The sequence below is a fragment of the Rhea americana genome, unplaced genomic scaffold, assembly GCF_003343005.1.
Source record: "Rhea americana isolate MKP2758 unplaced genomic scaffold, rheAme1 scaffold_237, whole genome shotgun sequence".
In the NCBI taxonomy this organism is placed as follows: domain Eukaryota; kingdom Metazoa; phylum Chordata; class Aves; order Rheiformes; family Rheidae; genus Rhea; species Rhea americana.
Window position 1 is genome coordinate 944,623 of NW_028186354.1, and position 17,865 is coordinate 962,487.

Here is a 17,865-nt window from a genome sequence, read left to right on the forward strand (position 1 = left end):
ACATCCTCTCTCAGTGCATCAGAAACTTGGGTCATCTTTAAGGCCTTCCAGTTTCTATATGCTTCCCAGTGACAGCTGCCCATAGCTTCCCTCCTCTCAACTCGCTTCCATTTCAGATAGCAGTGTGCATTAATTCAACTACCTATGAATTAGAAAGCTGAATGTGCTCCAGTTTTCTTGTATGCTTATGACTGAGGAACAGGATTTAAGATATGGGTAACTACTATATTATTTAGCAGAAATTTGAAAGTCTTAAGTGTTCTGGATTTTAACATAAAACTGCAAAGGGTCTCTACCAATTATGTCACATGTTAATAAGATCATCACCATCAGCCAACCAGGACCAACAGACCAAACCTCCTGCTGCTTTAACAACAAGAGTACRTGTGAAGTGAAAACACCAACAGCAACCTGATCAACACACCAAGAGTAACCATCTCACCAAAAAGCACAGACTCAGGCTGAAATTTGCTTCTGTGCCCTATTAAGCAAGTACCAAAACCCAGAAAAACAAAAATCACAACTTGGTCTGTAATTTCAAAGGAAAAAAGCAGCTAAAGAAATTGTTCTCTCTGCAAACAGTGTGCGATTCAACTTGTGCTCTTCTGTAACTTTGTTGGTTTACAAAGTGGATTTTTTTGATTAAAAGAACACTCACATAACTAATAAAACAGAGTGATTTGAACAAACCTAATTGCATAGTTTAGCCACCTACACACTTCTCCTTTGGAAGATGTTTAACTGAAAGTCTCATCTAGTAAAGCTTTTCTGTTGAACAAAGATGGACCCAGGCTTTACAAAGTACCTCTTATTTTGGTTCCATGCAGTCATTCACTATATAATCGCTACTCTGAAACCATCACCAAAAGTAATATGAAACATTCTTTCTGAGTGCAGGAGAGGCCATTAACAAAACAAATCAGAGAAGTCGCTAATCACCTTGTGGTCATACTGACTCTGGTGCAGAAGATGTCCGCATAGAAGTGAAGCACGGGCCTCATGCTCCACAGGAACAGTTGCACTCTTGTGAAGTGGTTTCATCAGTACAGCAAAAAAGCAAGGAAGGGAGAAACAATTTCAACATGAAACTATGTCATGACTTAAGGAATGAACAGAATGTTTTGATGCAAATTAAATGCATTTATAATCACAGCATCAACAAAACTGCAAGACACTTGTCTCCAGAATTACATTTCTTTCATTCATTTTCCAAGACAGCCATGTACAGAGGATTAGTTTCATACTATAAAACAACTCCCACGTACATTCCCAAAATAATTTGCATGTATTACCAATAAACAAACACACATACAAGTTTTCAGGCCACCCACAGATGTTATAGACAGAGAGAGGATTTGTCACTGTTGCCTTTGGGATTATAAGTAAAATTGATTCAACTTTCAATAAAGAGAAAGCAGAATTTTAAGAAAGTGAGTCTCATCACTATCCCACTTAACACAATATTCCACAAAGTTGGCAAAAAAAATTCTCTACAAGTAGCTCTTGTTGCTATGTAGCTCTTTTCAGGTATGAAAGTTAACAGGGCTGAAGAGACCCCCTAGCTACAATGTATTTTTCTTTATTACACCCTAGCAACTCAATTTTGGTGCTGTCCCACTAGAAAGCTGACTTTTACGAGTCCTAAGATGGTACAGATGACAAACAGCTCTATTAACACTGCTGACAAGACTGTCTGAAGCAGTAGTACTGACATAACATGAAAGATCACTTCATCTTTGCTTTACATACAGCAAAAAGCACTTCTAAAGGCACCATAATTGCTTCCCAGTCAATCTTTATTTAGAGTTTCGACTAGATTTTAATTCGATTTCCTAAAGGTTAGTGTCATGGTACGAAATGTCCAATCTGATTTCCCCAAAACACTTTTTCTCATGAATTCTTGGCACAGTGTCCCACCAGGAAAATTGCTCCCATATGAAGTCACTATAATCACACACCTATTAGTGAGAGGAAAACAAATACGCTGGTGCTACCCACACATAATCAAAATTTTATACTTAAAAACCAAAGCCAAACAAAAACCTACAATCAAAAAACCCCTCACACTACTTGATTTTCAGGGAGACTCCAGACATGAAATTGTTTTCTATTAGCTTGTCGGCTGCAGAGAAATACATTACAGCCAGTGGTTTTGGACATCCCGAGAGGAGCTGGGGTTCTCCGTCAGCACTGTCCCCCAGCTACGCAGCAACCAGCGTTCCCCTTATTAGGTATATTGCTGAAGGCTTTATAGCTCGGGCATGAAAGATGACCTGAGGCTGAGCACGTAACAGCTTTGGCTGGAAGGAAACGTACTGAGGGCTGCTGACACTTCTCAAAACAGCAAGAAACATCAAACTACGCAAGCAGAAACAATACAGGGGCTGCCTGAGACTTAATGTCCCGGTATCTCAGAAACAGGGTAAAACACAGCATTTTCTGTAGGCTCTCTATGACATAGACCACAGCCAGGTAATGAGATAAAAGCATTCAAACTCAGCTGCAAATAAAATCAGCCTGACCTTCGCCATGCTGTCTGTGACAACTTCCCACACTGAAAACGAGTGATCTCTTAAGAAGGTACTTGAACAGGGACACAGGGGCCTGCCTTCACAATAGAGCGTATTTGACTGTTTCAGCCTTAACTGATTAACATTTCCTAGTATCCTGTTACCGGCCCGATTTACGCCYGTCACTGAAGCCTCAAAGGTGCCTCTGAGCGACCTTCCTGCAGCGGGGCTGCATCAGGCCCCACGCGGTCGGGGATCCCTTTGCTGCCGGCTGAGGGGCGCAGCACTGCTGCCTGTACTGTTGGACAGAAAGGCTTTCAGGTCTGCATTCCACACACACTTCAAGCCTACAAAAAAACCCACCCTGTCTTGATGCCAAATTTACACAGACCACAGGCATAGTAAGTACCCCCCACAGCTAGCATTAGCAGACAGATTAAGCTGCTGTATGAATCAGGACATTAAGAGCACTAGCTTCAGCAAAAACCTTCTCATCTGTTTCTACACGCATGACATGGCAGCAAAGGCAGCATCACAACCTTTCTGAGACGGGAATACCCCCATTTAGTGCACTTCCTCCGCAGCCTCTTCTAGCTTAATCTGTAGTGGAAACTAAAGCTGCTTCTCCCACAGCTGTGCCAAGCAGGAACAGAGGGCAACACCACCAATTCACTGTGCTTCTACTTTTGGTCACTTAGCATAGCCCCCTCCCTACTCACTACTGCAGGATGCAGGCTGTATTTCAGTAACAGCAACTGCTGCAACCACAAAAAGCTTCTCTCTTTCTTATCTAAAACAGCCAAAAGAAATACAAGTCTAATTCATAAAATCACAGATTGGAAGCACCATTTTGCCTATAAGTTTTAGGTTGGAGAGCATTCTGAATGTTCTGCAAAGAAGGCACCTTTTCAATTGAAAGGAACTGTTTTAGCAGTTTTTCAATGCGAGTAAGATTTTAGCCAGTCCAAGAGTTCCAGTGTTAGGTTTATTCCAAAACTTTGAATATATGATGTAAAGTTACAGAGCTTGGTGAAGAATTTTTAAAAAATGTGATTATTCAAGCTGGAACAAGTGTGAGAAAGCCTCAAACTGGTAACATGCTTGTTTTCTTTGCGTATTTGCTCCTTATTGCACATAGCTTTCGTAATCAAGCTCCTTCGAACTGGAAAAAATAAAAATGAAGCCACTCTGCTGAGTTGCTTCTGCAAACTCTACCTCACTCTGCTCGTGAGTAGCCCCCTTAACTCACAAGTTTACTGTGTATTTCCTGCAGGCCTACAATTTATCAAAATCTCCCTTTGTCTGCCAAGACAACAAAGTTGTTGATTTGACATCCAGCCAGTTTAAAAGCAAGAACACAGAGGTCAGTTCCAAGACACATTTTCCTCAATTTATCCTTTTTAATAGGGGTGATAGGGAAAGTAAGTTGGAAAGCCATAGAGGGATTAACAGAAAATATTGAGTAAACATAGTGGGCTAATCAGGTGTTGGGAAGGTTAGTAAACCACTGAAGCAATAAATGGAGTCAAGAATACCACATGGTTGTCAGGGTTACATTCTTTAGACAATCCACCCACAGGGAAGAAATAAATAAATAAATAGATAAAAATGTAGGATGTCGATATAGCAACGCTTGGTATTGTGACAATCCGCTTATCCATCCAGAGTGACAAGGCAGGATCCTTAAATGAGGGTACCTGTCCCAACAGCCAATGTGAAAAGCTACTGCTGCTAAATTATCAATCACTTCTGTTACCCAAGGACTTTCTACTTCCATCACTTCTAGCATCTTTTTTTTTTTTTTTTAAATTGCCAAATACACATGTACTATCACATCACTAAGTGCCACAATCCCTGGCTGCAGAACAACTTTTTATGTTGACAAAAAAAAATGATAGTTTTCTTACACTGCCCAGAGCTGAATGAAAAAATATGAAAATGTTTTGACATAAAGCACAACAAAATTAAATTTTTTTCCCCCTCTTAAATTGAATCATTAGTCACCTTCAGATTCTGTTCTGGCTGAACAGAACYGGTCATTTGTCACTGAGAACAAAAACGCATAGGCTATTTTTTAGGAGGTGTAGAATATCCTACCTGGTACAACTTCAAAAAGGAACTTTCCTGGACTTTCTTCACTGCATGGGTGCTCAATTACTCTGTTGCCAGGCAGAAAGATGGTACCCTAAAGAAAAAAAAGAAAAACAACAAACAAATGGGATCAAAACTGCTACCTTGCTTTTGGTAAGACTAATACTTCTTCTTTTTGGACTGAGTATACCTGAATTTGTGTTGCTACTACTGGGCAGCTGACTTCCAAAAGGAGACTGAGGAGAGTTTATCCAAAAAGCCAGGACCATATATTGCCTTAATTGAGGTGTTCAATAATAGTTTTAAATTTTTCCCATGTCCTTGGTTTGCGATACCATGCAAATTTTGTATTAACCACAGCTAACTGTGCTGCTAGGGAAATTCATATGGGATTAAACAAAAGGGAAGGCTAGCAGTGTCTGTGAAATGCTAAGAAGCAACAAGTACAGGACAGGATCAACTTATCTAGCTAGATTCCTTTGCAAAACCAGATGTTATGTGGGCAAAAGAATAACATGTCTACATGCGGGACACATCTCCCCTTTCCTACTCTGTGCCCTTTCCTTACCATCCCAGGGCAAGCAGTACAGAGAAAACATCCTACTTCACCCACTAGTGGCATACCAGGCAACAAGAGCTGGGTTTAAAGACAGCATTTGCTAACAGCACCTCCTCTCTGTTAGCTTCTCTGCTCCCTCTGTTGTCTGAGCAAAGTCTAACCTTCGTGACTTCATTTCTCCCTTTTCTTCTCATTCCTTCACAGCCTCACCTCCTCCTTGGCCTTTGCCTAGCCAGAGACAGCAGATAACATCCGTTACCAAAAGCAAGGCCTTTCTTCTCTACACTGCAACTGTCGGAACATTTCTGGAGCTGCACTGGAGTTAAGACCTCACTGCATTTTGTTTGTTTTCCTCTTTGCCTTGACAGATCTGACAGAGACACTATCCTTTTCTCTGAGAGCTCTTTCACATCTTCAGATGTTAGAACTCCTCCCAGTACCATTTCTTCCTCAGTTGGCAGGCCATCCTTAATGAAATTATGCTGGGATGGCTGTCGAGGGGTAAGTTTTCAGAGCAGTATACCAGGAATTGTACTATGTACCACCTCTCCATCACCATTAACATCAGATAATGCCTAGTTACCAGTACTTTGCAATTACTGCATAGTAGAGCCCCATCTCCAAAGTAAATAGGTTGTCTAATTCTCACAGTTTAGACATTGAGTGTCATTTTCCGTAGTAGTTTTTAATGAACTCTGCTTCTAAATATCTACCAAATCCCACGTATAAACAGCAGTAAGAAAAGCACCAGGAAAGAAAGTTTATTCTGATACCCAGCATTCAATCTTCTCACACAGAAGACATTACAAATCAGAGACCTCTTAGAAAAAAACTTATCCAAAGTAAAAAATGTATCACAAAAATCAGTTTTTCAAACAACTTGAGTGGAAATTGATGCTATTCTAGAAGCTATCTTCTTTTGCTTCTGCTACAAAAACAGCATCTTTTAATAGCTGTAATGCTCCAAAGCTTTTTGTGAAATACCTTATAGGACAAGAACTGCATCATGAACATGGGGAAGTGGTAAGAGTGAAAAGATACAAGTCACAAAATAACTAGGTTTTCATGTAACAGCTGGAGAACAGACCATTCAAAAATACTGCAAAACCAATAAAGAAACTTTTCTGAAAGCTACAGGAGGGCAGGAATAGTAATCTATACAAAGCGTTTTGTAAACTTAGCTACGTGTCTCTTGTGCCACATGTAATAAAACTTTAAGACTGGTACAATTATCTTGACCATTATAACTGCCAACTTGAGCTGTTTCTAACTAAAAAAGCTCCACACAGCCCATGGGATGGGCAAAACCCAGTCTTCATTCTGGAATAAAATTTCCTGGCTCAGAAGCTTGTGTGAGTGCGTGCATAACATTAGACATAATTATACATTATGCTATTTAATTAAGCAAACATGCAAAATTAAGGAGACCTGGCCTATTACACTGTAAGCTAAATGACCTTCTAAGACAGAAAATGAAAAACACATTTAACTTTTCTGTCAGCTCATTAGCTATACATATGCTGTAAACAGTCTGATCAGTGCGATACTTTCTGATTTTTTCATATAAAAACCCTTTTAATACTCATTTCAGTGAGCTGTCTCAGTAACAAATTTTTGAGAAAATAACAGTCATAATATTGGTCAGCTTGGCTACTGCATTTTACACGTGAAATGTATTTCATCTACTGCAATTAGAAGCCTAAATCCATGAATGATAACTAAGTYAGTAATAAAGCATCCCAGACAGCAACACCATACAGACCATTGCTGTGGTTTAAAAAGAGAACGTGCACTCAGATGGTAATTTGGTTTACTTTACTGTGTATTTTCAGAGCTATCATTGGAAACACAAGTGCACGTGAAATAAACTTTGTTTTTTTAAATAAAAATAGCTTCRTTTACGCAACACGCACCTGCACGCCTCAGACTAGTGAGGAAAGTTTAAAAAAATAATTGCAGTTCTTTCGCTTCCCATTCTGTCTGCTTTCACACCAATCTGTCTGCCTTTGCCATACAGTAATACTTCCCCTTTGGTAAGCTCTGCAGCTGTGTAACACAGCAAGATGATTTGGAGTGCCCCTCTGCTTTGTTTCTTGCCAGCCAGCAGCATGTTGCACACGGGTACGCCAGCATCCAGAGCACACATCTGTATGGCCATGAAACCCCTGCACGTCGCACACGCCTCCGGGCTGGGGATTTGATACGAGCAGCCCGACTCCAGGCCGCGTGCCAGCCCTCGCTCAGTCGCCTTTGCACGCCCGTATGTCTAACATCTGACCCATCTTTATAGCTTGGATAATCCAAAGCGTATGGAGTATCAAAGGGAGTTCTGATGGTTCAAAAGGTTAAACATCTATTCTTCCCTTTTGTCTTCAATGCCAGAGGGGAAAAACGAGAAAAGCGAGTGTGGAGCCTTGGGCACCTTATAGGATAGCCATTTGCACAGAAGAGATGAAAGTAATTTCCAAGAACAGTAGTGTTTTGACTTGAATATTAGACCATTTAAATGTTTTAAAGCTAAAAAACTTCACATTGTTCCACAGCAAACTTCGCAAATCATTCAGAACTGTTAGGAAAAAAGGATCTCACCCCAAGACTACAGACTGGATCAAAATATTCTACTTCAAAAAAAAAAATAACAAAAACCAAAGCAGCCACAGGGAACTAGATGCACAATTTATAGTAAACGTACAAGAAAGGGAAGCGGGAGAAAAAGGTGGTCATGACCAACACCTTTGTCCCTGTTGCCGCTCTGCTGCTGCATGCCGCACAGCATCAGGAGCATTTTGAAGAGTCCTACCCCTGTAAGCCTGGTCGCTTTTCCATCTCCAATGCTTCTGTCCCAACCACAGCACTTCTGCTTCTCAAGCTTTGGGTGACTCACTGGACACGAGACATTTGGGTTGCTCAAGAACCATTGCCCTTTTTCCTAACCAAACCTCAAGCCCACTTTCAGAAGAATTTCTCTCACAAACACAGCACATTTCAACAGCTCACCGTTGTTCCAAACCAAGCAACACCCAAATACCAGTAGAACAACGTTTTCACTGAAGATTTGCATAGATGAAGCCTCTAACAGAGGAATAAGTACTTTTCAGTTGATGAAGTGCATGCCAAAATACTGCAGTTCAGTGAGGATGGCATACGTCTCCTTTGAATTGCAATCACAGGACTACAGTTTCACTCTCCAAGAGATACTTCCCTTGTCCCCCTATCCCCGGCAACATTTGGAGCACCATTCTGCAGATGAACACCATACAGAAGACAGAAGAGACCCAACAGTCACCACAGAAGCGTTTCATGACAGTCGGCTGACACATTACATTCTTACCTTGCATGCTCACTACAACAGAGCAGCGAAGCAGCTCTGAGCTTTGGTCACTAGTTCTTTTCCATGACTGTTTCCCAGGAAAAACTGGCCTTCCCTGTTTGAGCTTCATTTTTTGAAGCAGACCTACTCATCACCAGTGTTCAAGAGATACTGGATTTCTCCTAAGGAAGCTTATGGGACAAGGAGTTCCCATGACTGTTTTCAGATGTTGATGGGCAACTACAGAAAGAAATGCTTGATCTTAAATACAGCTTCATGAATTCTACCCAAAAAGCACACAGACACATGAGGGAATGAACTGCCTTACTGCTGAAAAATCATGTCTTCCGTATTTATTCTAATAGTGTTCCAAAGGCTTAACTGGTCTATTTGCTTGCTTAAAGTTTGTCTTGCCACTCCTTACAAAAAGCTATTTGAGAAGCCCACAGTATCTGCAGTCATACCAGGTATTCTCCTTGCCCCTCCAATTACGTTACTTATCAAATATTATTAAATTCTTTTTCTCACTTAAGCTAAGTGATGCTTTTATATATGTGTTTTTCTTGTCCAATGGGAAACTCTTCCCAGAGGTTTTCTTGTACCTTCACATAGTTTCAGTTAATTTATAGGATTTTCATGCAGCTGCTGCTTCTTTGTCTGCTGCTAGAAGGTGGTTAAACACATCATCACAGAACTCCCTGCTTTGGTTAGGCAGCAAAGGTTTCTACAATCTCCTGCCTGCCAAAGTGCAGCAGTAAAAGAAACCGAGCCCWGTTATTCATGCCTATCTTTAGGAATGCTCCCAGGCGTGTGGTCCACATATCAGCTGGGCTGCAGCCATGAGAAATAACGGTCCTCAGAAAGGGTGCAAAGCAAGCCTACAGCCCACAGTTACCTGCTATTCTCCTTGCCAAGCTCCCTCCCTGTGTAGATGATACAGATTAAACATCTCCACAGTTCTTAGGAAAGGTTTATGCAGAGTAGGGAAGAGGAGAAGTTGGCTCTCAGGGAGATAGGAAGGTCATCAGCTAGGGTGGAGGCAGCTGGGAGGGATAGACGCAGAAAGGACTTTTGGCTACACATCTCCGTTGTACAACCCACACTCACATATAACGTGCAATGCTGCTGTGTGTTTTTTTTTTTGTTGCTATTGGTGTTTGCAGAAAATCTTGAGTCATACATGAACATACACAGTGTGCATTTCTACTCAGATAGCATCTTCCACTGAAAAAGAAGAGATGCATTTGACAGTGTTCTCAATCTCACTAGTATTTATAAGGCAGTCTTAAAGGTATCAACTGTATTTCATAGGAAAGCCTATTAATCAATGCAAATTAAAAAACATGCACAAGCATATACACATATTCATGTCTATACCCCCATACATGAACTGTAAGTTCATAAAGAGGTAATGCATCGCAAAGGAGGAAACGTGCAGAAGGCTGATTTAAGTTTTCTGTATATTGTTTCCTCACATACTGCTACTTTTGCTTTTAAACTATCACAGAAATGGAATACCTTAAGTCCAAGAGAATCCCTTGCACTGTCAGCAATCTACAGACATGAGGTGAGGGTGGAATATTTTTATCATAGGCAAAACTGCATTTACACTAAGATCAAAAATAAAATCTGTACTGAGTTCGCAAAAAGCACTTTTCAACTGAGAGCCCAATTGGATTTTCAAAGTCACAATATATTTTCAAGATCCCTGTAGAACCACTGGCTTGCAGAAGAGCCCAGCAACTCTGAAAAACAGGACATAAGCTTAACTGTCTACCTTTGGCTATCCATATTCCATAATCATGGTCCTGATCCTATCAGCTTGACACAGGGACAGTAGTACAACTTCGCAACTTCCCTGAATCAACTGAGACCTGACAGTTAACCAGCTGGCCCAAAAAACACAGAGCAGAGACACTGCAGCACAGAGCGCAGCCTTTGCTGCTGCTCGCTCTGTGAAACTCCAGGGACCCAGGGCACTCTTCACCCTGCGGCACAGCACAACACAGCAGGCGCTCACCACCGGCTGACCATCCTGACCTCCTCTGCCTTGTCCAGTACAGAGTCTTTGGTTTGTTTTCATCCTGGTGCAGCTCTGGTGTTTACTCTTACTGCCCATTGTGAAAGCAAACTGTTCAAGCCTTGGTCTGCCAAAAAAGCATCCTCTGTCAGAGGTCAGCCCCTCGCTCCAAATTCACAGGCCTCCCTAGCAAGAGCATTAGGGTGTGTGCTGTAAACGTGAGGCACTTGCATGGGGTTAGACAGTAAAGGCTGATAAGCCATTATGCTGCTCTCATGTGACTGATAGCGCTGGTCACCACATTACATGTATCTGATTAAGTGACATTAAATAACAATGATTGATTTCAAAACATTTCAGGAATTTATTTTGCTGCCTTGTATTTATAATCTACCAAGTAATTTGGTGCGACTGCTTTGCAACAAATCTATAGCCTGAGAACTACCATGAGTGAGTTTAAAAGGCTGTAACTGTGAATCAAGCAGAGTAAATGCTTTGACTTATAATCTCCAATGATATTTTGAAGCTATGTAATTGCAACTCTTCAATTAAAACAGTAAGCAGCTTCTTATAAGATCTTTTAGCCCTTAGGTACCCTAAGCATTTTTCCATCTCATTGGTAAATATTACACAATAAAACCAAATTTTACTAATATAAATTTTACTGAATTGCCACTGTAAAATATATGTAATATCAGGTTATCTAGCACACACAACAGCAATTAGATGACAATAAAAAAAGTTACAACAAAAGGCATAGCCATAAAAGAACAAACCATATGTTCTATACTTCAGAATGATGGATCTTCGTATCATTTAAGCAACCAAAAGGTATGGAAGCAGTAAAATTACTGAAAGAGGTTATGTAGTAATTGTCTTCAAGTTCCTGCAGCCACTTACACTTTTGCTGAATGCACAGTGAGAGAACAATAAATGCTATCATATTAGAGGCATGCGGGGGAGCTATTTAGATTTTAGGGGATATATAATATGCCAAGAATGAATACAGAGAGGAGGACAGAGAGGTCACAAAAGAAACAGGACTGCTTGGATAAAATTCAGTCAATACACAGCATATATTTTATTGGCAAAAATGCATTTGACATTTTCTCCTCCCACTGTGTTAACATATTACTTTGGTTTGTTTCTGTTGAAAATACAGAATTGGCATTTCAGTTGGAGAAATTCTGCAAACAGTATAAAGAGATTTGCCTTTACCTAAGAAAGAAGCAGCTTAACACTTAGCTTATTGCGTACTTTAAAAAGAAAAAAAATTTTTAAAAATTAAAAAAAAATCATTTCTGCTGTGGTCAATAGTGCTCTGCTGTGTTTGGGAAGCAGCACTGAAATATTTATTCTGATATAGCAGGATTAGACCTGCCAACTTTAAAGATACTATAATTAAAACTTAGTAAAGATTTTTCTGTCTTCTTCTCTTGCCATACACTTCACTTAATGGTTCAGGGCCTCTTTCTGCTTGAAGAAATTTTCTTTCCTCAGTGAATGAACAATTCTTGGCTTGAACAGCCTCCAAAAACTCTCTCCCCAGCCCTGAAAGACTGTAGCAAATTAAGTTATGAAGCCACAGAAAACTCAGGTCGTCTAAAACCAGAGGCTAGTTAAACGCATGTTGCATGCCTACAGATTTTGCTTCTATTATGAAGASAGAAGAATGGCAACCTTCTGACCATGCTAGAAACAATATCTGAAATTATTTGAAGCTTTCTACATCTCTACATCTACCCCTGAGCATTAACTGCTACCTTACTGCTGAAAACAAAACTTGAAATGTTATTTTGCCACCTGTAGGTGCTACCAGATATTTTAAAGGGTTTCAAATAGATCTTGGATTAGAATGAAGCAGCTCTGCTTCCTAAAGTAGATTTGCTGTAGTATCTAGAGAAGCTTAACACCTTGTTTTACCCATCCTCTCTTGGCTTCTCCCTTATAAATGAGCTTATTCACTTACATATATAGACAGCTTCTGTGAGAAACGCTGTTGTTCCTGCTGTGCTTTTGCTTTTCTTCCCCTTTTTGCAATAAGGAGGTTTAAGGTACTGGAGAGATATTTAAGAGGTGAGCAAATTCACAAGCAACACTCCTGACAGTTACCTCAGGCACAAAGACATTGTAGACCTCTGTTCCCACAGGTGCAATTTTGGAAGGAAGAATTAGAACTGTAATTTGTGAGAGATGAGACAGGGTGAGAGGGAGCTCAGGTAATAAAACAGAGCAGGCCATAGGTCTGGGGCTGCTCTTCAGGGAATGCTGGGGAGCTCTAGGGTAAAAGGTGCCTTTCAGGGCAACACGCTGCCACTGCTGCGTTACTCATGACAAGAATCCCCTAGCATTTTCTGAATGCAAAGAAAAGACCTATAAATAAATATGGATAGAGCATTAAGGACTAATGAATTCAAGCAAAGCTCATTCCCCAGCTCATGATCAGACACATGCACTGAAGTTCTGATAAAATTAGACTTCATAAAATTCATTACATTTTGATCAACAGACAACAGACTAGAGTACTACTGAACTACACTGCTTTAGAAGTCAGAGGCAATTATGAAAAATATTACATCTAGTAGCTCTGGTCAATATGTTACTTAGCTTATTATTAGAGCTATTTTTTCTCCTTTTTCTGTACCAGTGTAGAAAGTAGCCAACAAAGCACAATGCTTTTTATTTTATCAGAATGCATCAGATGAGAAAGCCTTGCTTAAGCAGTGTTACAGACCTCTCTCAAAGAAAACTGCAGACTTCTAGTTCTGCAAGTATCTAGGCCAAAACAATGAAGTTACTCCCTAAAAAAGTGATGACTAGAAGCAGAAAATTTCAATGTGGCCTCACATTTATATAAGCTCTCTAGTGACAGTCTTGACAGAACCAGCAGCGTTATGAGATAATGCAGCATTTATGACAGAGCAGATGAAATAGTCATTAAATATTGAACTGAACAGTTCTCAAGCTAAGATTCAGAAGGAGGAAAAAAAAAATCTTACCCCTAGAATTGAACCATCTATTCCATCTTGACTTTTTTTTTTTTTTTTTTTTTTTTTGAAAAGGTGCAGAACCAGCAGTCACTGCATACAGTCACCTTATCAACAAGGGTCATTTGGATGTATTTTTTTTTTTTACTTTTATTGGCTGAATTCCCACAGCTGATGGAAAGGATCAGGATCTAGTCCATGACAGAAAACAAAGCATTTAGATTAACAGAACTGCTAATGATAATCAAGGCGCTTTTTTAGGGATGTTTCTGAATTATGCTTTCACACTGGGAGAGCATTTACTTGCYAGGAAAGCGGCCTACAACTCAGGGAAAACAGGGTAAGGGCTAAGTACAGTACGCCCGTATAAAAAGAGCTGAACAGTTACGGATGGCTTCCATAGCAGATTGTCGGGACATGGCCCATCATAACAGGCAATAGCCGAACATAAGCTAACAATATCACAACACTGAAAGGAGTAAATGTCAGCCTCGAACACAGAGGATGCAGCAAGGAGTAACGTCTCTGTTCACCTGCAAACTGCTGCAGTCTCAGCCTTAGCCCTGGGGAGCCCCGGGCTGGAAGACAGCAGCAAACGCAGCAGGGAGAAGGCAAGGGAAACCAGCAAGACTGACCAGAGCATTAATAACCACAGCTTCTCTCTCGAGCTGGTTGATGGGCCAAAGGAAGATGAAGCAATTTACTCCAAAATAACCATATACTCCAATGCAGAGCCTTTTAAAAATTTTCTGAAGACCATAAAACAAGGATTAAAATGAAAAATAGCAATGGTATGTAAATAATACATAAGAAAATGAATTTCATCAAGTTTCACCATTTCCAATTCCTAGGAACACTACCAGTGGCCTGCCTCTGTTGGGGACAGAACATTCACTGAAGTTCAATGCCAGAAGGTAACTCCTTTGCTATCACTCTAATACAGTTACAGTGCTACAAACATGGCCAGAGAAGCACCAGTGACTACAAACAGGGTCAGATTTATCCCAAGCGGAGGTCAGACTGATTCCAAGCACCAGAAATAACACGCTTACCAGTTTCAAAGATTTCTCCCCTAGGATCATATGCTTTTTCCCCTCTTCAGCATTTCTTTTTGACTTACCATATGCTAATAGCCTCATTTATGACAACTTAAATTATGGTACTCTTATAAAGTCTTCTGAAAGAAGATTTTCTTTTAATCTAAAAATGAAGACAGCTTTCAAATACACAAAAAAAACCTCCATGTCCACTGTAAACAGGACAAGTAGCTATCAACCAGAACACACTGTCCTGAGAGCCTGTGAGGTCTCTATCACTGATGGACTTGAAAAGCAGATTAAGACAAGTATTTATCGGGAATGATTGACATAACTGATCTTGCCCTGGGAAAGGGGGCGCATCAAAACAGTTTTTTTGCGCAATTTCCATCCATGCTGAATTCAAGTAATGAAATCATTTACAATTCCAGCCTATGCAGCTTTTTTCCAAGAAGCTACGTATGGCCAAGCACTTTGCCTGAGGACAATGCATTTCAAAAACATACAGGCAAGCTTGACATTGCTATACTTTCCTAGAAACTGTATGACAAATGTAAAGAAAGGCAGTAAATGGGAACATGATTCCCCTAAGCTTTTATACTTTCTTTTTCCTTCTGGATGTGTAAATATTTTCATTTGCTTCTCACTAGCAACACTCCAGTGGAGTTCAGTCCTGTAAGTTACTGCACGTTTTTTTTTTCATTCAAGAATGAATTATAGTTCCATGTAATAGAATTTTAGGGCTTTGTGGCAAAGGTTATCTTTCTGTTGCAAGGTTTTAAATGTCTATATTGCTTGTTGTTTGTTGGCCTGTAGTTGTTTATATTTTGTCTATGCAAAGCTTATAAGCACTACCGCACTACAAATACTACACTGCCCCACATCATCCATCTCATTCGGCTCCTTCTGGCATCCAGCACAAGGCACGCTGTTGGTTTTCATCTAAGGGATGACACCAATTAGCAGTGATCCTATCTCCGCAAGATTGGGGGTCATGACTTCTGTACTGTCTGAATAGTAAGCCTGACTGGAAAACCTTGATATACTGATTACAAATTACTTCTACATTAGTACAATTCATAAACAGTAGATATTCTTTCCAAGTTTCACTTTCAATTCAGCATATTAGCCTGTTTCTTCCATTCTRTGATACTATTTGCAGTTTCCAGCTGTACTTATCAAATATTTTCTCATCTTTATAACTGAGCTGAATAACATGATTCTAGTTTTTCTGTGATGTTCTAGTTGCATCATATGCATGAGGCATTTTAGTAATATGTTGAAAAAAATCCTTAAATATTTTTAAAGGATAGTTTTACATACAGAGTGGAGAATTTCAACTGACTCTTGTTTCCATACTAGAATGGGTGTCAGATATTAATGAATGCAAACATACAAAACACTGACAGATATCTAAATGTACTGATTTTGCCAAAGAAAGCAGGCACTTTTGCAAAGAGGTAAGAAGGTGTTCTAAAGATCTAGGCCCTTTGGCAAAAGTAGGTACCTTAGTAGTATGTGTGAATGAGATTTTTTTTTCTCCAGTGCCCCAGCTTTTGGTGAAATTTTGAAGTGACATCACATATCAAACAGAAAAAGAAATTTTGTAGAATGTAGGCAASGTCTGGGTGTTTCACTGTAACAAAGGAAAAAAATTCATTAAATTTGTGTTAGTCTGCTCAGAATATAGAAAATTCTGTATATAGAAAAGCAGGGCTGGCAGATTTCAGCCATGCAAAGTACCAATGTAACATAACAGCCCTAAGCTTCCTGTCCAGTTTCGCAGGACATGGGCATAATTGTGCAATTTTGCTCACAAGCATTCGCATAAGCTTTTTTGCGTGCACTCCAGCTTATACCCTTGCCGTCAGAGCTCTTAACAGCTAGGGTAGTTCTATGAATTCATCCAAGTCACAAAGTAAACCTAGGATAATGCAAAACACATTCAAAGACTGCTACATACAAACAAAACCTCCTCCAAGTGCTAGTTTCTAACTGACAATGATTTCCCTCAGACACCCCAGCAGAGAGGCCAGTTCACTATTCCCACAGGAATCCAGAAGTTGCATTATACATTATGAAAATCATACACCAACACAGGTTGGAAGGTGCTGCACTCACTCAGAAGACAGCCACAGAAAAGAGCCCCCTTGTCCCCAGTCTTTATTCCAAAAGCTTGACTACAAGGACGCTGGGGGAGACCACATTAGAGGCCTTGAGAAAGTCAAGGTACAGAACTGCTTCTCCTATATTCCAAGCCACTCCTCACATCCAGCTAGCACTGCTGGCCTTCTGCCACACTGCTCAGTCTCTCACAGTGGCTGCAGCCCTCCCTGAATGCCACTAGTCCTCCTCAGTGACTGGGTTTGCCCATGGGATCCTGCCAGATAGGGCCCTGACAAATTCCAAGCCTGGGGCTGTGATCCTGCACCCAACCCCCTCACATCCCTCCCACAGGGTTTTAGTCTCCACCACTTCCCAGCCACAGCATTCGAGGCCACCCTCACCTCTGCATCCCCATTGCTTTTTCCCTTGCTCAAGAGCATCAGAACAAAATCTGAAAGAACTGGTCTTACAAACTAAAGCTGTCTATAAAAATAGCCAATATTTTTCAAGGTTATGTTCTCTCTCATTATAGCACTAATACCAGTGAAAGTAAATAAGATTTTAGTAACTTGAATTTTCACTTATTTTCCCTGATAAGAATAAAGTTATTTTACAATATTCTGTAGAAATAGAGTAAGAATAAGTGATTGTACTTAAATATGAAAAACCACAAAACACCTTAATAAAGTACTGAAATACCATTTATATACTTTTCTATAAGACAGTGTGATAAACTTTCTTCAGACCTCCCGGGGGGTATTTTGCAGAGTGCCAGACAGTCTAGGGTAAATATGGACTCAGGGTGATTGGAGGCCAACAGAGTTAACTGCACTGCAGCAGCTGCTCTATTCCACACTGTATGAAGTATTAACATAAATAGTTTAGATTCCATGCCGCTATTTTAACAAATAACCAAAATATAAGTTACCATGAAAGTTTCTATGGTCTGCAGGAGAGGCTGCAGTATCCCTCAAGAAAGCAGAGAATGCTGTTTGCAATTTATATAAGATGAGAAATCCTTTGACAAAGTTTGCACAACARGTGAACAGGAAAAAAACTCCTCATTTTCTGGCAAACCTACTAAGTTTTTGGCCACTGGACCATTCCCAGCCTGAGTTTATTGTGAAACAGGGTTGTTCCTACCAGCAAGGAAAATAGTTCGTATCTACTGTAAGTAGTTGTGAAAGGCACATTTATTTCTGCTGCATGTATATTTTCTTCAAAGTGAAAACACAGGCCAAAGCT

General features: G+C 40.2%; 1 protein-coding gene across 2 annotated transcripts in view; it reads right to left on the bottom strand.

Annotated features, from left to right (window-relative positions):
- ARHGAP24 (Rho GTPase activating protein 24) overlaps window positions 1–17,865 on the bottom strand; it is a 239,361-nt gene that overhangs the window by 153,603 nt on the left and 67,893 nt on the right. For both annotated transcript variants that reach the window (XM_085306286.1, XM_085306291.1), the window contains exon 3: window positions 4,608–4,695. In XM_085306286.1, coding sequence (XP_085162412.1) covers window positions 4,608–4,695 — 88 coding nt within the window. The remainder of the gene's footprint in view (window positions 1–4,607; window positions 4,696–17,865) is intronic.